This window comes from Mus caroli, chromosome 14 (genome assembly GCF_900094665.2).
Source record: "Mus caroli chromosome 14, CAROLI_EIJ_v1.1, whole genome shotgun sequence".
NCBI classification, from domain to species: domain Eukaryota; kingdom Metazoa; phylum Chordata; class Mammalia; order Rodentia; family Muridae; genus Mus; species Mus caroli.
This window is the reverse complement of record NC_034583.1, coordinates 14,534,328-14,554,641: the sequence shown is the minus strand read 5'-3', so window position 1 is coordinate 14,554,641 and position 20,314 is coordinate 14,534,328. Positions and strand designations below refer to the sequence as shown.

The window sequence follows — 20,314 nt, the reverse complement described above, 5'->3', positions numbered from 1 at the left end:
CAGGCACTGGCATAGCCTCACACGAGACAGCTATATCAGGGTCCTTTCAGCAAAAGGCGCCTTCTTACCCTTATGCCTTCCTTGCTGTCTTTATAATTGTTTAAAATGCCTTCCCTTGGTTACTTCTTGATGAAATTGCCGAGAAGCCCTCTCTCTCCAGCTAGCAACTTCTCTACCATCTCAGATATACAGAGCACAGAAGACAGTCTTGTTTAATGGGCTTTCCCTCCTCCATTCAAACACTTAACCAAACACTGGCCTCGGAAGTATTTCTGTCTTTCTATAGAAGTGGCATTCCTAGCTTATGTCTAAGGAAAGGCGGACAAGGAGCAAGAGGCAGACATAGACTAGCAAGGACTGACTGACTAAGGCCGATTATCCTTTTGCTTATAAAATACATGTACAATATTACTAAACTTATTGGTCTCACGACCTTTTAAAACTAAACCCAATTTTCCTATGTCACTGAATAGAAGGAAATCTTCCAGGGAAATGCAGAGCGAAGGACTGGGCTTGACAATCCTACATGAGAGTCAGCCATTTCCAGTCTCAAGGAATCGGTGAATACCTGTGCTTGTGAAGAAGGAGAACCAGGATCCAAATGTAGCACAGAATCACGCCACACACTTCAGTCATGGAGAAGGCCCACGGGATCCTAGGAACACTGCAACAGAAAAACAGTTCTTTCTGGAACTGAACACATGCAGATGCACCCTGCAACTCAACACTTTTCGAACAGCAACCTCAGAACTGCTCTGTAGAACGTCACTTCTCTTAGGAAATATCTGCAAAGCCTAGGGAGTAGAAAATCTGCTTCAAAGGGTATTGCACTCATCAGAACCTACTCGCTGTCGCAGACTTCCTGGAGTAGTTCTCTATAAAGAAACAACCCTTCCCTCCCACTCTATTGCACACAACTGCTTTTTTAAAAAAAAAAAAAAACAGCAGACTTTGTTTTTAACTATGTCTATGTATATATGTGTATCTGTGTGCATGTGAATACAGGAGATTGAGGAAACTAGAAAAGAGCCTCAGAGCCCTTGGAGTTTGAGTTACAGCAACTGCAAGCTGCCTGGAGTGGGCATAGGTCCTTTGCAAGTGCGGTACACATGACACTCTGAGCCCTCTGAGCCATCTCTCCAGCCCAGCACCCAACTTCTGAAACTGCAGGTTTAGGACTGAATGAGTGAGGGAGCTTACAAGTGAATACACAAGAAGGAAACAAATAAGGAAAAAATGGCTTACAGTCAAAGTTTTCTGAACTGAGAACAACCAAAAACCAAGTCCTCATCTAACAAGTAATGAGTCTGAGGTGTTTCTGGAGGTGCCCACCTAGCCAACAGTGCACTGCACAACTTTACTGCAGTCTTGGTTCTGAACACAAACATGTTCTTCCAACTGCATGCCACTGCTGCATCCAACACTAGTGAATGCTGCCGTAACACCTCAGCTCAGATTCAAAGGCTGCTATATGTTAGTTTACCAAGTCTTCTGCTCGGAGAGAACAGACACGCAATCACCCATTTTTCTATTTGCTACTCCTTAGCATGTAAGCAACAAGCTACCACATTCTTGGGTTGTTATTGCTGGGTGGCACTGGTACATGCCTTTCATCTCAGCACTTGGGAGGCACAGGTAGATGAATCTGAGTTCAAGGCCAGCTTGCTCTACAAAGAGTTCCAGGACAACCAGGGCTACACAGAGAAACCCTGCCTTAAAAAACAAAAAACAAACAATAACAAACAAACAAACAGTTAAAAAAACTGCTGTTGAGTGTCATTTAAAAAAAAAAAAGGTAGTGTCACACACCTTTAGATCTAGAACTCAAGAGGCAGAGGCAGGGGATCTCGAGTTCAAGGCAAGCAAGGACTACAAAATGAGTTCCTAGGTAGCTGGGATACACAGAGAAACTTTGTCTTAAAAAAAAAAAAAAAAACAACAAAGAATTGTTACATGAATTTTGGCTCTTGGTTAGAATAGATTTAACAATTTCTAACTGATCCTGAACTCAGCATTTTGTATTATGAATTTATGTGGGGGGAGTCTTAGAATTGAGGACTATAAATAAATAAATAAATAAATAACACTGATGAACTCTGAGAAACAAAGAAGATCCCTCTGTCCTCAAGTATCAAATATTCAGCCAACGTAGTATTATGTACACTTGCCTTCTCAACTTAATAGCAAAATTATATGCATGCCAAAAGAATTATCTGGAGATAAATTTATGATATATTATCAGCAAATGTTTGATTTGCTAGAACCAAGGGCATGTGCCATGATACCCTTAAAATTTATTAATAATATACATAAGCCACTCGTGGTAGGCAAATACCTTTGTTCTTAGCACTTAGGAGGCAGAAATCTCTGAGTTTGAGGCCAGCCTGGTCTACAAGAAGAGTTCAAGGACAGGGGCCTGGAGAAATGGCTCAGAGGTTAAGCGCACCAAAGGACCCGAGTACAATCCCCAGCACCCACAGGGCAGCTCACAACTGTCTGTAATTCCAGTTCCAGGAGATCTGGAACCCTCACACAAACATACATGCAGGCAAAACACCAATGTGTATAAAAAAAAGTTAAGAAAAAAAAGAGTTCAAGGACAACCAGGGCTACACGGTGAGACTCTGCCCCCACAAAATTACACACACACACACACACACACAGACACACAATTTTACAAACTTAGGAAAAAAGTAAATCTACTTCCTTCTCAAAACTAATGCTAATTCCTGCTCCCCAGAGGGAGTTTACTCTATTTCATCCCACAGTAAATCTTCATAATGCACACACACACTCTACACCCTGCTTCCTTCGTGTCTCTCATCCACTATTTAATAATTTTGCTTAAGAACAGCTGTTCTTAAGCTTTTAGTCAATATAAACTTATATTCATACAAAAGTTATACTGAAACTCTTTCCTGTAAAACTCCTTGTAACTTTCTAGATCCAATGAAAGCCTCTATTTAAACAGATTTCTCTGTCTTACTGATGCTCTCCCTGCCTCTTCCTCCCCATCTCCCATTACTCCTCCTGGTACAACGGCATATAATGGCATTCTTCCTCCCTTCTATTTTTATTTCTCTTCCTATGGTCTTGCCCTTTGCCTTATCATAGCAACCTACACTCATGATTATAAACCAAACCTTGACATTATTACTATTTCTTCTCATAACTTCAAGCATAATATGTAATTATGGCATATATTATAAATATATTTATTAACATAAAATATAAATGTTTAGGCATAACATATAAAAATAGATAAAAAACAAAACCAAACAAACCCCAGTTCATCCCTACAAGCAGTACACCATCTTACAATACAGTCTCCCCAAACAAAGGCCCCGTGATCAAGCTCTAAGCCTACTTCTTTGTAATCCTTCACTGACCTTATAGCAATGATCTGATTGTTTCCAACTCCTGTGCCCTCTTACTATCATCAATTTATATGGAAAAAAAATCCTGGTCCATCTGAAAAACTTACAAGAATAAGTACTTACTACTCTTTTTTTCTTTCTTTCTTTCTTTTTTTTGGTTTTTCAAGACAGGGTTTCTCTGCATAGCCCTGGCTATCCTGGAACTCACTCTGTAGACCAGGCTGGCCTCGAACTCAGAAATCCGCCTGCCTCTGCCTCCCGAGTGCTGGGATTAGAGGCATGTGCCACCACGCCCGGCAGTACTTACTACTCTTAAGTCACCCAATTATTTGTATTTAATATTTTTGCCATATTGCTTCATTTCACACATTTAGATTCCTCCAGAGTAAGTTACAGATACACCTCCCTCTAACTACACATATCTCTGAGAACAGGGATGGACCTTCAGGCATCTGCTCCCTGAGAACTGCAGGACTGACTCTGCATCATCGGCTAATATGCAGCCATGGTCATACTTTTTAATTATCCTCAACATGTCCTTTGCAACTACATTTTCTTGATTAGGATTCAATTAACATGTCCCTTCAATTTCCCTCATGATTCCCCCTGGGTTTTATTATGACATTTCTGGAGAATCTAGATCAGCTATTATGCACAATGTTCCTTTTTGTATATCTATCTCCTAATGATCAAATTTAGGTTAAAGTTTTCTGAGGAGTGAGATTATCAGAATATCATCGAGGTGATGCTTTGAACATCCTATCCAGTGCCTAGGTTCAGTTTGCTCCACTGTGATGGTGGATCTGACCACGTGGTTAACGATGACCTTTGTCAGGTTCCAGCACTGTTTCCTCTGCAATGGAGTAATGTGGAAATTGGCCCTTCAATCATGTGAATATGCTGCTGCTCTGCGGTTGTCCATCAAATGGATATTAGCACCCACTAATAGCTTGCCAGAATCAGCTGCACATTGACGGATGCAGACACAGTCTCATTTCTCATCCAGTATTTCTCATCTGTTCCAGTCATAGAGTGTTTTCCTTTAAAATCCATTACTATCTTAAAAAAAAAAAAAAAACAGGAAGAATAGTTTATTGAGAATACAATAAGGGGCTGGTGAGATCGCTCAGTGGTTAAGAGCGCCGACTGCTCTTCCAAAGGTCCTGAGTTCAAATCCCAGCAACCACATGGTGGCTCACAACCATCCGTAACGAAATCTGATGCTCTCTTCTGCAGTGTCTGAAGACAGCTACAGTGTACTTAAATAAATAAATAAATAAAAGAATTCTGAGAATACACTAAGAGGTGAGCAGGCTGGGTACCAACTAGAATACTATTCCTTGGAACAGGCGGTCTCATTACTCTTTTTGATATCCCCACAAGATAGCTGCAAACGTAGCTCAATGTGCACTCTGCCCTGGGCTCAATCAATAGCAATGGAAAGCAAGGTGGTACTCCTTATTTTTAAAGATCACTGATGTAAAAACCTTACTGTTCTTTTTGTTTGTTTGTTTTTCATAATCAAACTATTTATTTTTATTTAATATATACTTAGTTTTATTCAGTATATAATAAGAACAGAATCAATCCCTGAATTAATTTGTACTATTACAAATAAATTTAATTAATATAAAATAGCCCATTACAAACAGCTTCCTAACAAAGTATCTCTCACACACTGCCCAGAATTTGAATCTGTGGCCCGCCTATCTCAGTTTCCAGAGTACAGGTATGAGCCACCATGCTTAGCAAAGCATATCCTTTGATGGCACCAAACACAGCAAATGGAGCACACATGCCAGCTCTAACCACAATGCAATTACCCTACTTACTACCACTGTGTGAGTCTAGAAACTTCTATAAACGCAGCATCTAGAAACAAAACTCACCTGTCCAGGAATATATCTGGGAGTGGTGGGTAGGTCTGCATGTCAGGCACTCGCTCATGAACGATAACCATAATGAAAGACGTAAACCCAAATACTATAAAGACATATACACAACTCAGGATGGTCTTCCAGTACTCTGGGTCCAGTCTTCGAGCAGAATGTTTGTTTTTGCCATTCATGTACTGGTACTGATCAGAACTCAAGTCAGGGATGGGCCCATCACAGCTGTGAGTGGGCTCTCCGTTACAGAGCCAGTCTGCACTCTGAAGAGCACTAAGGAATGGAGTCATGGGACTCATAGGACTGTCACTGTTGTAGCCCATCTCTTCCAAAACATCAATATGTATTTTCTGCAATTTTCGGACTGAGAGCATTAACCGTTTAATGTCTCCTAGGACTTTGATTTCCAGAGGAGGAGAACGGAGATCATATTCAGTCAGCGTGAGCAACGTGATTCCATCAAGGCGGTGCTTGTTGCATAAAATGTCCACATACTCAAAGAAACCTTCGTCCTTCAGCCACACAGCCACATGCTTGGTAGTCCAGCGGCGAATGCAGAGTTGACTAGGACCTGCCATTTCTTTCTCCACTTCCTGTCAAGGGAAAACAGGGAAACAAAACAAAACCTTGAATGTAGTTCAACATCTTCATTAAAAACCAAATGCAAGTACACATACCAAAACACAATAAAGTATCTATACTGCCCCCACTGGCATCTCTAGTCAGAGAAACAAAAGTGATTTAGCAACGAGTGATTCCAATAGATTAGCACTTTTATGAGGCTGACAGCAACGGTTCTGGTGTTATGGAGGGCTGTTGCTGAACCCAGGACTTAGAGGTAAGAGCAGTGATCTACCCTGATCTACCACCACAGCTTTAGCACTTTATAGAAAGGTATTTTACAAATGGCATTTCCACAGCATGTCAGCCATGATCACTTCAAAAGATTACTACTGAGAACAATGATGCACTGGATATAATGGGGGGGGGGGNGAGGGGGCATTTTAATACTTTTTATAAAATGTAATCTATAAAAGATATATTAGAAAAAATTAATTTCTGAAATTGTCTTGTCATAGAAAAAAATTCTCCATTTGAGGAGGAAAAGAACACAAATTATAGATGGTATTATTCCAGGAAACTGAATATAGATAGATTTGAACATTTCTATCTACTAGTTATGAAATAATTTATCTAACAGATTAAAGGTTTAAAAACAGCTGTGAGCTCAGTTCCTAATAGTTTTGTTGTTTTTCAGAGAGGGCTCCTCTGTGCAGCCCAGGCTGTCCTGGAACTAGATCTGTAGACCAGGATTGCCTCAAACTCACAAAGATCCACCTGCCTCTCTGACTCCTGAGAGCTGCGATTAAAGCATGCACCGACACTGCTGGCTCCTCCCTGCGAGTCCCACTGGAGAACTGAAAAGGCCCTTCTTAGAATTAGTTGTCAAAGTTTGAAAAAAAACTGACATGCCAATGAAGCAAAACTCAGATTATAGTTATAAAAGACTACTTAATACAGCTTTTTAAAGCACTCATGGTTTTTGCTGCTTTGATCTTACTCAGCTATTTATACTCTTTTTATTTTGTAAAACCTGGGTCTATTTCAATTTTTAAAATGTATCAGATACATGGGAGACAAAGGCCTATATGAGAAAGAAAAGGGTAACAAAAAACTTCTTCTCATGTGTCTACTTCTTAACTATTAAAGCCAGTGGGTTTTCTAGATTTAAAATAACTCACTATATTTCCTTCTGAGTTGTTTAAAAACAGGATAGGTTTTATTTAATCCACAATGATACAGTGACTATCTAGCTTTTTAAAAAAAAAGAATAAACCCAAGTGTCGTAAAATATTCTGGATAGATGTGTTATATATTTCTTTTGTGAACGTTCATTAGACTATAGTATTTGGGAAAAGGCTTGCTTTAAAAAGTGAAGCAAAACAATACAAATGAGTATCCCCCAGGACAAAGGTTTTCTACAACACCCAGGACAGCATCATCTTCCTCTCCTCCCTCTGGTCTCCTGATTTAACCTTCACTGTGGCTTTATAGCACACATTCTGGAGTCAGAAAACCTTCCTGGCTTCTCTAGGTTAAGGAAGTGAAAGGCAGGTGATAAACACTTGTCTAAGGCCTGTCATCACTGAACAAAAGCAGACATTTTAACTAGTAAGCTCACTCCTACCATCAAAAACATTCAGGAAATAAGAAACAGACATGAGAAAATTTACCCAAAAACAAAAATGTCCAGCATGACATCATCAACTCACATTTTTCTTTCCCAATCTTAGAAAATGAACATCCTACCACCCATCTACTACAGGGAGCACTGCTGCAAAGTTACATATGTAGAATTCCATTAACTATGGTTCTGCGATGTTTGAGTTTACACTCATTGCTGGGTGGTTTCATCCTCCCTGCTTCATCTGTATCCTCCTCCCCCGGTGCTGATTAAATCATCAGACTTGGATACCCAAGGAGATGTGCTGTAAACTCAGCAGCAGTTACCAAGCAGCAAACCTCATCTACAACAACCAACATTCCCCGCTCTATCTCTATTCTGCTCCTTTCCCTTCGCCAAGGGCTCACCGCCAGCGGGTTCCAAGTCACTCCCATCCTTGGAGCACGGCTCTTAGGACAATTTCATCTCATACTCGGAGCAAAATAATTTTCTCTTCTTTCATGTTTCTCCCCCACACTAACTCACCAGTTCTTTCAACTTCAATCAAGCTAGCTGCCTTTGATGCCCATGCTTTAGCCACTAGATAATTGGAGTTGTAACACAGAAGCCAGCCTTTGAGCCTGCTGTGAGAATGCCCTAAAAGCATGACACATTCCACTGCTCTGCCTCATCAGGTTAGTGCATGTCCTTTAATTGTGTGCTACTTCAGAATAGTTACAGGGCCACAGTAACCAATAGTTAGCTCCAACTGTGAGAGCATGTATTAAAGAAGAATATAAAAAATGATAGTAAGCTTTAAGGTCCATTTAATAACAGTCATGTTGAACCACAAGAATTGCAGGGAACAGAAGACTTTGAATAAAGAACATGTCAGATTACTAGTTCTATACAAACCAAATGAATTTTAGTCAATAAATGTTCAAGGATGCTTTCCATTTTAATAACTGATTCATATCAATTATCAGCAGGACCGCTGCTTCTGGCCAAGATATAAGAGCAGAACAAATTTTACTCTGATTTAAAATAATCAATCAATCAATAAAATATATGAAAAAACAACTCAAAATGCTAGACCATCAGCCACCCCCACCCCGACAGTAAACAACTGAGGTGAGCTCATATCACTTCAGCTTAATGCCTTGAAAGTGTTCAAGCCAGGAGAGCCATAAGGTGAGACACAGGTTCCTGTGTCTCTCTGAGGCCTGGCAGACATGCTGAGCTGAGCTGAGCTGATGGCTGTGACTGTATCTGTGGGCTGAATACAACAGAGACCCTCAGATGGGGCTATGCAGAGATCCACAAAAGGTCTCCCTTGAATACTCATCAGAACATGCATGAGATGGAAAAGAAACCATCCAAAAGGTTTCCTAACTTCACACACGGACAAGAAAAAGCCTATCTCAACCAGGCTGAACAATAATTCACAACCCATGGGGCTTTAGGAAGAACACACAACAATACCAGAAGGACAAAATAAAATCTAAACCATTGTTCTCCACTACGGCTAATTCTCCTCACTTTCCAGGGGTATCCTTCAGCATGTGGATGCAATCTTTATGGTCACTACTTGTGGAGAGGGTGACTAGCATGGAGAAGGTAGACACTAGAGATGCTGGTAAAATCTTATAGTGTTGCCAGCTGTGGTGGTACATACCATAACCTCAGCACTCTGGAGGCCACCGCAAGAGGACAGAGAGAGTTCAAGGCCAGAGTGAACCACAGAGAGAGAATTTAGGAGGACTAGATAGTGAGAGCCTCTGTGCTGCCTGAATTGATCTAACTTGACAACAGGTTAGAGTAATTTGAGAGGAGGGGACCCCAGCTGAGAAATGCCTCCACAAAAGACTGGGCTGTAAGCATGCCTGGAGAGCATTTTCTTAATTAGTGATTGATGATGGAGAACCCAGCCCATTGTGGGTGGGGCCATCCCTAGGTTGGTGGTTCTGGGTTCTATAAGAAAGCAGGCAGAGCAAGCTATTAGAGCAAGCCAGTAAACAGCACCCCTCCCTGGCCACTGCATCAGCTCTTGCCTCTAGATTCTTATCCTGACCTTCGGTGATGAACAATGATGTAGAAGTATAAGCCAAAATAAATGTTTTTAATCCTAGCATTCAGGAGACAGAGGCAAGTAGATCTCTATGAGTTCAAGGCCAGCCTGGTTATATAGCAAGTTCCATACCAGCCAGATCTACATAGAGACCCTGCCTCAAAACAAAAAACAGCAGAAAACTATGGGGGTAACTAGAATTATCTCTCTGAAAACAAAGAACTGTTTGGCCCTTAAATGTTATTTTGCTGCTAATGAGAAAAATTACCCTAGGGAAGACTTTTCTCTGCATCTTGTGACTTCAGGAATATTTCTAACATATATAAGAATATAAAGGTATCTAGAATCCATAAACAAGACATTGAAATTCATGAAAACGATCCCATAGAAACTGACCAGAACAGAGAGAGATAACAGAATTTAGCTGGGCGTGGTGGCGTCCGCCTTTAACCCCAGCACTTGGGAGGCAGAGGCAGGCGAATTTCTGAGTTCAAGGCCAGCCTGGTCTACAGAGTGAGTTCCAGGACAGCCAGGGCTACACAGAGAAACCCTGTCTCGAAAAATCATCCCCCCCAAAGAAATTTATGTAATGATAACTGTACTATACATTTAAGTATGTTAAATAGAAAGCAGGCATGCTGGGACACGCCTATAACCAGCACTAAAGAGGACGAGTCAGTAACATCTAAAATTTGGGGCTAGTCTAGGCTACACAGTGAGTGTGGGGCAAAGCCCCGCTGGACAGTGAGGCCAGGTCTTCTTCCCTCAGGAACTAGAAAGAGAGAAAATTAGGCACTCGAACCTGTGTTCTCAGATATGGCCTACTTTCTCTCTGAGCTCCTCCTTCCTTCTTTCTCTTAGCCATCTTGTTTTAAATCTATGTTGAAAACATCTCTTAATAAAAATCTCTGCCAGGCAGTGGTGGCGCCCACCTTTAATCCCAGTACTTGGGAGGCAGAGGCAGGCGGATTTCTGAAGGGCCAGCCTGGTCTACAGAGTGAGTTCCAGGACAGCCAGGGCTACACAGAGAAACCCTGTCTCAAAAACAAAGAAACAAACCAACCTCCAACTCTGAGACTAGAGAGATGACTCCACAGTGAGGAGCAACTGCAGCTCCTCCAGAGGACTCAGGTTGGCATTCAGATGGCAACTCACGTTTGTCTATAAGCCTAGGCGCAGGGGAATCTAGCGTTCTCTTCTGGCTTTTATGGGCACCAGGCACACACATGGTGTACAGACACACATCATGCAGGCACAACGCCCATAAATAAACATAAAATGATTTAAAAATGTAATTCCCAACTATGGAGGCTGGAGAGAGGGCTCAGCGGTTAAAGGACATGATGCTCTTATAAAGGACCTGAGACTACAAGTCGGGTGGCTCACAGCTCCCTGTAGCTCCATCTCTAGGTGCTCTTTACCAACACCTAAAATCATGTGCACATACCCGAAGACAGATACCTATGTGTGCACACATGAAATGAAATGGATCATAAAAGCCCCAGCTCTGCTTCAAAGGGGCTCACCCTGAGATCCTTTTCTGCATAAACACCACTAATCCCAGTTTGGTCTAAGTTGAAGTCCCTAAAAGATTTGGGGAATTCCTTGGGTTGCTGGAGTGACAGGGTGGAACTCAGCCTCCTTCTCTTACCCTCTTGATATGACTTTCTTACGCATGTTCCCCTTGAAGGACAGCTGATTCCCTTCAAATGACAACTCCCTCCCATCTATGTCCTTCTTGTGTCTCCCCAGGAGCAGACAGGTTAAAACTTGGTAAGTAGGGCCCATGTTCCTATTTAGCATGGAAGAAATTACAGACAACTTCAAAGGGATCAGCTGGGCATGAGTTTAATCCCACAGCTCAGGAGACAGCGGCAGGTAGATTGCTGTGACCTCAAGTTCTGCCTGATCTATACAGTGCGTTCCAGGACAGGCAGGGCTACATAATGCAACCATGTCTACAGGTAGGGGTGTGTGTGTGTGTGTGTGTGTGTGTGAGAGAGAGACAGAGACAGAGACAGAGACAGTGAGAGACAGAGAGAGACGGAGAGAGAGAAAGGAGGCAGGGCAGAAAGAAACACAGGAAAAATTATATGGGAAGAGAAATCCCTCACTCTGAAGTCTGACTGAAGCCTCCTGTTTACTGAGAAGCAGGAATCCAGCACAATTAACAACTTCTGTAAAAGCTACCAACAATAGAGATACTCCTTTCACACATAGATGTTCTATGTTAAAGTTATAAATGACCAGGCATAAAGCCTAAATGTGTCTGACCCACTGTGAAGCCTCATTCTTTTCCCTAAATATTTTTCTGAAAATCTCAAACAAGACTGTTAACTTCGCTTACAGCAAAGGCACCTCGAGATCTAGACTTTTACCTTATCAGTCCTGTCCAGTGCCCTTCAGGATCTCCTTTAGTTTTTTGCAACCCCCTTTGATAACTGCTTCAAATTCACCAAAATCACATCCCTAAGTGTTGTAAGGACAATGAAGTGGCTCTCAGAGAGGCTACACCACAGCCCTGCTTTCTTCCTGAGCAGCTCCTCCCAACCCAGCTTAACATCTATAAAACTCATTAACAGCTAACAACCCCCAACTCTGCTCTAAGGAGGGGGCGGGGGAAGGGAGGGGGAGGGGAAGAGAGAATATTACCACAGTAATGGCAATAAAAGAGATGAGGACAGACATCATTAACGGGGTGAGGTGGGGGGTGGGGGGAGGGGCTGGGCTGCAAGATGGTTCTGTGGGTAAAGGCATTTGCTGCCAAGCCAGACAACCTGAGTTTGATGCCTGGAACACACATGTGAAAAGAGAGAATAGGCTCTGTCAAGTTGTCTGCTGACCTAATCCTGACTTCCTGCATAAATAAATGCAAACAAAACACTCAAATCTTTAAAGAAATTGAGTATGTAATACACTCTTACCAAGAAAATTTCAGGCCCAGAGGGCTTCACTGGTGGTGTGCTGGCTCAGGCCTTTAATCCCAGCACTTGGGAGGTAGAGGTAAGGGGGTCTCTAAATTCAAGGCCAGCCAGAGTGAATTCCAGGACAACCTGAGCTACATAGAGAAACTGTCTTGAAAAGCTAACCAACCAAATAAATACAATTCTCTACAAGCCCTTCAAGGAAAGGCTATTTATGAATTAAGTCCTGAAAACAGAATCAAGAGATAACAAAAAAGCCAATACAATGAACTGTTAGCCCTCATGCACAGAGCTACAAAAACAAATTTAATGACATAAAATTAAAACCAAGTGGCATTTATCTCAACAATGCCAAGCTAATTTTGTATCTGAAAATAAAAGTAGCCAACTCCCCATATTAACAAGGTAAGAGAGCAAAACCACAAAACCATCAAACTATGAAGAAAACATTTGACAAAATTCATCCATCATTTCTGATTGTAAAAACCCATCAAACTAAAAATACAAAGAAATAGCACAACTTGATAAAAGCATCTTTGAGGAGCCTGCTAGTATCAGATTTCATGAGGAAAGCCTTCGTCTTGATGCCTGGGATAAAGATGATTCTTGATGCCCCTAGTAAACATCAAAGGCTCTAACAAAGGCAACAAGGCCAAGTGAAGCAAAAGGTGTGTAGATAACCCGACCGCTCGCTCATACAGAAGCCCCAAAGGTGCTGTGGTAGGAAATCCACTAAAACCGGAAAACAAGGATGACAGACACACAGTCAGTAAGCGGTCCACAGTTAGGGGACCAACGGTGCACATAGCTCAGTGGTGGAGTGCATGCTCATACGGAGGAAGGCCTACTAAAAACCCATCCCCAACACATACATACATGCATACATACAATGCATACAAGCATGCATATTGGCCAGATGTGGTGGCACATGCCTAGAGTCCTAGCACCTGGAAGGCAGAGGCAGGGAAATCTCTGTGACTTCCAGGCTAGTCTAACTTACATAACAAGTTCCAGGCCAGCAGAGGCTACACAGTGAGACCCTGTCTCAAAAAAACAAAACAAAACTAAACTAAACAATCAAACAAACATCAACAACAACTACAACCACAAAAGTGTCTAAAGAATTAATATGAAGTTTAGCAAGAGCATTACATAAAAGTTAAATATCCACCATCAACTACAGGCCTGGCTCAGGTGGTGAACTGCTTGAACACTCACTGGATTCCCAGTACCTATGTGAGAACCACTTAAAAAGACTGAGGGGGCGGGGCAGAAAAGGAGCAGGGCACCAGCCCCAGCAGTGGGGAGGTGGAGACAGGTGGATCCATCCCTACAGCGAGCGCACAGGCCAGTCAGCCACCCAAATGTGTAGGCTCCAAGTTCCCACATTCAGTGAGCGATCTCATCTCAAAAACAAACATGCATATGTATGTATGTATATATGTATGCATTTGTATATACGTGATACATATTCAAGGAGCATTTTAAAACTATAAAAATTACAACCTATAAAACTAATAGTTATATTTCTCTCACATATAAAATTTCTCTAAAGGAGACCTTATCCTGGCACAAGTGCTGATGAGTGTTCTGAAACATGGAGACTACACTGTACCAGTCACCACACTGGCATGTCCAATTCCTCACTGTTAACAGCTGTTCACCAAGTTATCACTATTACCATATCACCACAGGTTGCATTTCTATAAAGAGAATACATATATCAAAGACTCCAAGAGGTTATCTAAACACTAGCGCAATGACATCATTCCATCTTGATTCACTGTGGTTGGCTGTGCTGCTGAGGCTCACGGAGTGACCCTGCCTGGCTCGGTGCACACTAACTGTAACCCTTTGTTTCCCACAGGGCTGGGGTCCCATGCATGTACACTATTGGCATCTGGATCCACATTTAAGAGCACTGCACACAAAGCATGTTCCTCTCCCAAAGGTATTTTGTTTTGGCACTACTGGGGACTGAAGCCAAGCCTCCTGTACTCTCTCCAAGGGCTCTATCCCCAAGACCCCCAGGGCTGAAGTGTTAACTGGCATGTATAAGCGAAGCATTGCAATTTGAGATAAAAACTAAAAGCACATTCTGAAGTCATGAGCAACTAAGAAATCCTGCAACAAAGGTTAATACTGTCTTATCAAGACACAAAGTCCACTCCTGCACTCAGCCTTGGTCTATCAGGCGGTCTTAGTTCATTCTAAGTTATAGATAATAGATAAAATGAAAGTAGCTGACTGTTCTGTATAGCATGCAACAAATAACACTTTATCTTTTGTATGTACTCTGGTTACTCAGTTAAGACTTACTGAGCACATCGGCTGTCTTAAACTTCTCTTCTGATCAGATTAGTTTAAATCCTGCTGACTAAAGAGTTCAGAGTTCAATCCCTACCACCCTCGGTTGCTTGAGTCAGGCCTCACTAGGAGCCCAAGATGAGCTCCACATTGAGGATTACTAGTGAGCACCACCATGCTCAGCTTGAGTCCAGTATATTTCCTAGAATGCATTTATTTACTTGTTGGGGGAGGGGAGGTACATGCACCTGCGTGTGCAGACATGTCTGCTCCATCACAGAGATGGCCTGCTCTATCACAGAGATGTCCTTCTCCATCACAGAGATAGCCTGCTCCATCACAGAGATAGCCTGCTCCATCACAGAGATAGCCTGCTCCATCACAGAGATAGCCTGCTCTATTGCAGAGATATCTGCTCTATCACAGAGATAGCCTGCTCTATCACTTCCCATCCTGTTCTCACTAAACTAAGATGGTGGTCAGTAAGCCCCAGTAACCCATACTGTCTCCACTCGCAACAGTGTAATGCTGAGGTTACAGATGCCCTCCTCCACAGGTCCTCCAGACTTGTGCAGCAAGCACCCTACCTGTAAGAGTCATTTCTCCAACCTCTGGGATGATATGTTTCTATTTCTAGCTATCTATCTTTGTGAAATGAAAAAAAAAAGGTTAAAATAAATCTAACTTGAAGTCTGTTTTATTTTTTTTAAAGATAATTTAATTCTAAACTGAGGGTAGGGTTTTGTGAACATCATTGTTATCTAAATTATTTATATAACTCAAAAGAGATATAATTTGTTTTTGGAACAGGATCTCCTTTAACCCACTATATAACCAAGGATAGCCTTGAATCCCTGACTCTTAGCCACCCAAATGCTAGAATCATAGGTGAGACAAGGTGGCCTCTGATCTGTGGTTCTCCGGCCTAACTGTGCTAGTACAGACAAGCCACCACCCTGAGCTTGAGTTCAGCTTATTTTCTATGATATTCTATTTACCTCCTTGATGAAATGAGAACAGCTTAGAATAAACACCAGCTTTAAATCTGCTGTTCTGGCCGAGCAATGGTGGCGCACACCTTTAATTCCAGCACTTGGGAGGCAGAGGCAGGAGAATTTCTGGTCAGTGGTTGGTGTTGTGTTAGAGTTGAAGCTCATGTCCAGACAGACCACACCAGGCCAATACAGTTCCATGTGAGAGAGGTTTATTATGGGGGAAGGGGGCAAAAGGTGGTGACAAAGATGAAGGGGGTAAAAGAACAGAGGTCAGGAGGGTCTGCCTTTTATTTGGGTTGTGATGTAACTGCTTGCAGGTAAGGATGGGAAGTGAGCCAGGTAGATGCTGGGAATGTGGGAATGCATGGCAATTGCCATGGCAACAGATGCAAGAGTTCCTGTTGCCTGTGGGTGATGTCACCTTCATCACTGGATTTGGAGGCGACCTGCAACTATAAGGCCGGTTCCTGATGCCAACAGTTGGTCATAAACACAAACCCTGGACGATACGGTGATTAGTATAACTACCCAGATGGAGGTTTATGAAAGCATTTGGCTTTGAGACTGGAGATACAGCTCAGTAGTTTAGAGCACTTTTTCTTCCAAAGGACCCAAGTCCTGTTCCCAGTCCCCACACTGGCTCCAGAATCACCACATACACGTGTATGTATGCATGCAGTCACATACACAACTAAAAATAATAAAATACATCTTAACATAGCTGCCTTTTTATTCCTTTCTTTCTTTCTTTCTTTCTTTCTTTCTTTCTTTCTTTCTTTCTAAGGCAAGGTCTCATATAGGTCACTATAGAACACATCAGAAAATTTAAGCCACAGTGAAGACTACTATACCTACACCTATCATATAACCATATAACCCATCAATTAGACTCCTGACTATCTCCTCCAAAGAAATGAGAACATATGTTGACACAAACTCCTACATGCAAATGACTGCAGCACTATTTGTAGTAGTTGAGATGTCCAAGAAACCAAAAGATTCCATGTCGACAACCCAGCAATAAAAATGAGTGAGTTATTGTATATTCAATACTTTGGGTGAGTTTCAAGGGCATTAGACTTGAGGGAAAGCCAGTCTTAAAAGATCATATACTGTGTGGTTCTACTGATGGAACACTTTTAACCTGACAGGATTATATAAATGGAATTGATTAGTTGTTGCCAAGAATTAGAGAGATGGAAGAGAAGGAACAACCCTTCACTGGGATTGGAACAATAATTATAAGAATCTATTCTTGATAAAATGACAGTTTCTGTTTGATACTATTCTACAGTTATGTAAGATATGACTACAGCAGAAAAGTGGATAAAAGTGCATGGGTTTTCTGTACTTTTTAAAAACAAAACAAGAGTTTGCTACTCCCTGTTAGTCAATATTTCAAAGGAAGAAGTTTAAAAGTTCTTTTTCTCTTTAAAGAACTACAAACTGGAAATGGCCTTTTCTAGTTTGAAAAAAGTATGAGAAGCTGGAGTCCCAGCATGCACTGCTCTTCCAGGACCCAGAGTCGGTTCCCATTACCCAATCAGGAGGCTTCTAACCACCTGTAACTCTAGCTCCAGGAGATCTGACATTCTAGCCTCCACAGGCACCTGCACTCACATGCACATGTGCATGCACACACACAATTAAAAAAAAAACAAAAATAAATAATTAAAAACTATTAATAGTTATTCCTAGGGTGGGTTCTTCACTATAACTTTCTTTCTTTTTTTTTTTTTTTTTTTTTGGTTTTTTCCCGAGACAGGGTTTCTCTGTGTAGCCCTGGCTGTCCTGGAACTCACTTTGTAGACCAGGCTGGCCTCAAACTCAGAAATCCTCCTGCCTCTGCCTCCCAAGTGCTGGGGTTAAAGGCATGTGCCACCACGCCCGGCTCACTCTAACTTTTTAAAGTTTGTTTTGTATGTTTAGTATGTAATGCTTGATGATTAGAAAGAAAAAGAATTTTAGAAAATTAAAACACTAGTTTCAGTGAAGTATACTTCACTTAAATAGATATAAACAGAAAATCAGATAATTTGTGTATGTCTACAAACACTAATAGAAGATACAGAATGCTGAGTCAATCAGCAAACCATAACTACAGACCAACTCTGTCCCCTGTTAACTGTACCTGTAACTCAAAAATGCTTTCGGCTTTATTCCAGGGAGAACCAAGAGATCGTAAACAGTTATCTGAGGCTCTGAACACATCACTTTGGTAATCAGCAGGACAGAATACTTACAATGTTAACACTGGCAGTGATCTAAGATCTAGTATAACTGTTCAATACCCAGTAGAATAAACTAAGGGTAAGGAGCTAAATTTGAGAGAGCATGCCAACAGAATCTGATATAAAACTTAGATAGAAAGAACAATGGTTAAGAGTGCTGTCTCCTGAGCCAGGTGGTGGCAGAGGTGGTGGCTGAGGCGGCGGCGGCAGCAGCAGTGGCAGTGCACACCTTCAATTCCAGCACTTGGGAAGCAGAGGCAAGTGCATCTCTCAGTTTGAGACTAGCCTGGATGCCTTTAATCCAAGGACTCTGGAGGCAGAGGCAGACAAACCTCTGAGTTTGAGACCAGCCTGGTCTACAGAGTGAGTTCCAAGACAGCGAGGGCTACACAGAGAAACCCTGTCTCAAAAAACCAAGAGTGCTGCCTCCCAGCTGGCCAGATGGCACAAATATGAGTTTGACACCCAGGAACCACATGCCAGGAGAGAGCAAAAGCTGAAAGCTGTCATCTGATCTGATGCAAAGGAGGCTCTGGTATATGTCACAGTGTGGGGTATAGGTACACTCACAAATAAGTAAACCAATAGATTATACACAACAACATTTAATATGAAATGTAAGTTAAGTATTTCAACAGCAGTGGTATTACTTACAAATTCTTTTCAGTGCTACAGCTTAAACCCAGGGCCTCAGACATACTGGCAAATGCTCTATCTCCAAGCTACACTCCTAGCACTTACCAACAGTGTGTGTGGTGGGGTGGGGGGTGGGGGGGGTGTCTCATAACACTGGCTGTCCTGGAACTTACTAGGAAAACTAGGCTGGCCTCCAATTCAGAGTTCTGCATGCCTCTGCCTCCAGAGTGCTGGAATTAAGAGTATAAATCAATAACGTTTTTAAAGGTATACACAGGTAACAAAAGCAAAAGGCAATGAGATGGTAGCAGCTAAGAAGCTTCCTACAGCAAAGGAAACCACCAACATAGTGTTGAGACAATTTACACAACAGTTACTTAGCTAACAAAGGAGTTATATCCAGAATATTATAAATCCCTCAAAAAACTGAGAACCAGCTTGTTAGCTCAGCACCTGCCTAGGAACTCAGCTCACGGTGCACCAGCTGTAACCCCCACGTGCCTGGAGACTGAACTGGGAGGATGGAAAGCTCAGTGTCTGCCTTGAGTTTCAAGGACCTTGGACTTCAGGGTGGCTTCACAGACAGCTTGGGCAAATCAGCGAGAGCCAGTCTCAAAATAACACTGCACTGGGCTAGGGCAATAGCACAGGATTAGCCATGTGCAAGGGCTCAAACCCGACCATGGGAAATCAAAGGAACCGAGAAAATATAAATCTACTCCATCTGTAATGATTTAGTATCAAAACCCCCAAACAAACAAACAAACAAACACCGGTGAGGATGGGAACATAACTAATATAGTATCAAGAACTATATAAAGGTCGCTGGACGGTAGTGCACGCCTTTAATCCTAGCACTTGGGAGACAGAGGCAGGTGGGTCTCTGAGTTCCAAGGCCAGCCTGGTCTACAGAATGAGTTCCAGGACAAAAAATGTCTATGAAGGTGCCTTAAAAATCCAAAAGCAAGCCATGTGTTGTGGCGGAGACCCAGAGCTCTGGAGGTAGAGACAGAAGGACGAGGAGTTCAAGGCCATCCTCAGTTATAGAATAAATTCAAGGTCAGCTCAGGTTATCTAACACCTTGTCTCAAAAACCAAAAACCCCTCCAACCTCCACTTTTAAGTAGTTCTCTGTTACACTCTGTACCTGCCTTTCAGCTGGGGGAGGGGCTGCCTGTGGAGCCCACCTCCTCCTTACCCAGGCCTCTCTCCAGGCACATGTAACAGCTTGCTGAGCCACCCTCCTTGTTATGATATACTTTCTCTATACACCTTAGAAAGCAACAGGGCCATTCAGGTGACAGCAGATGCTGGCGAGGATGTGGAGAAAGAAGAACACTCCTCCATAGCTGGTGGGATTGCAAGCTTGTACAACCATTCTGGAAATCAGTCTGGTGGTTCCTCAGAAAATTGGACATAGTACTACCAGAGGATCCTGCAATACCTCTCTTGGGCATATATCCAGAAGATGTTCCAACTGGTAAGAAGGACACATGCTCCACTAAGTTCATAGCAGCCTTATTTATAATAGCCAGAAACTGGAAAGAACCCAAATGCCCCTCAACAGAGGAATGGATACAGAAAATGTGGTACATTTACACAATGGAGTACTACTCAGCTATTAAAAAGAATGAACTTATGAAATTCCTAGGCAAATGGATGGACCTGGAGGGTATCATCCTGAGTGAGGTAACACAATCACAAAAGAACTCACATGATATGT

General features: G+C 42.2%; 1 protein-coding gene across 3 annotated transcripts in view; it reads right to left on the bottom strand.

Annotated features, from left to right (window-relative positions):
* The window catches only part of Samd8 (sterile alpha motif domain containing 8), a 47,739-nt gene that overhangs the window by 17,062 nt on the left and 10,363 nt on the right, over positions 1-20,314 (bottom strand). For all 3 annotated transcript variants that reach the window (XM_021182431.2, XM_021182432.2, XM_029469052.1), the window contains exons 2-3: positions 5,267-5,859; positions 569-664 (exon numbers count right to left, since the gene is read on the bottom strand). In XM_021182431.2, the coding sequence (XP_021038090.1) occupies positions 569-664; positions 5,267-5,859 (689 nt within the window). The remainder of the gene's footprint in view (positions 1-568; positions 665-5,266; positions 5,860-20,314) is intronic.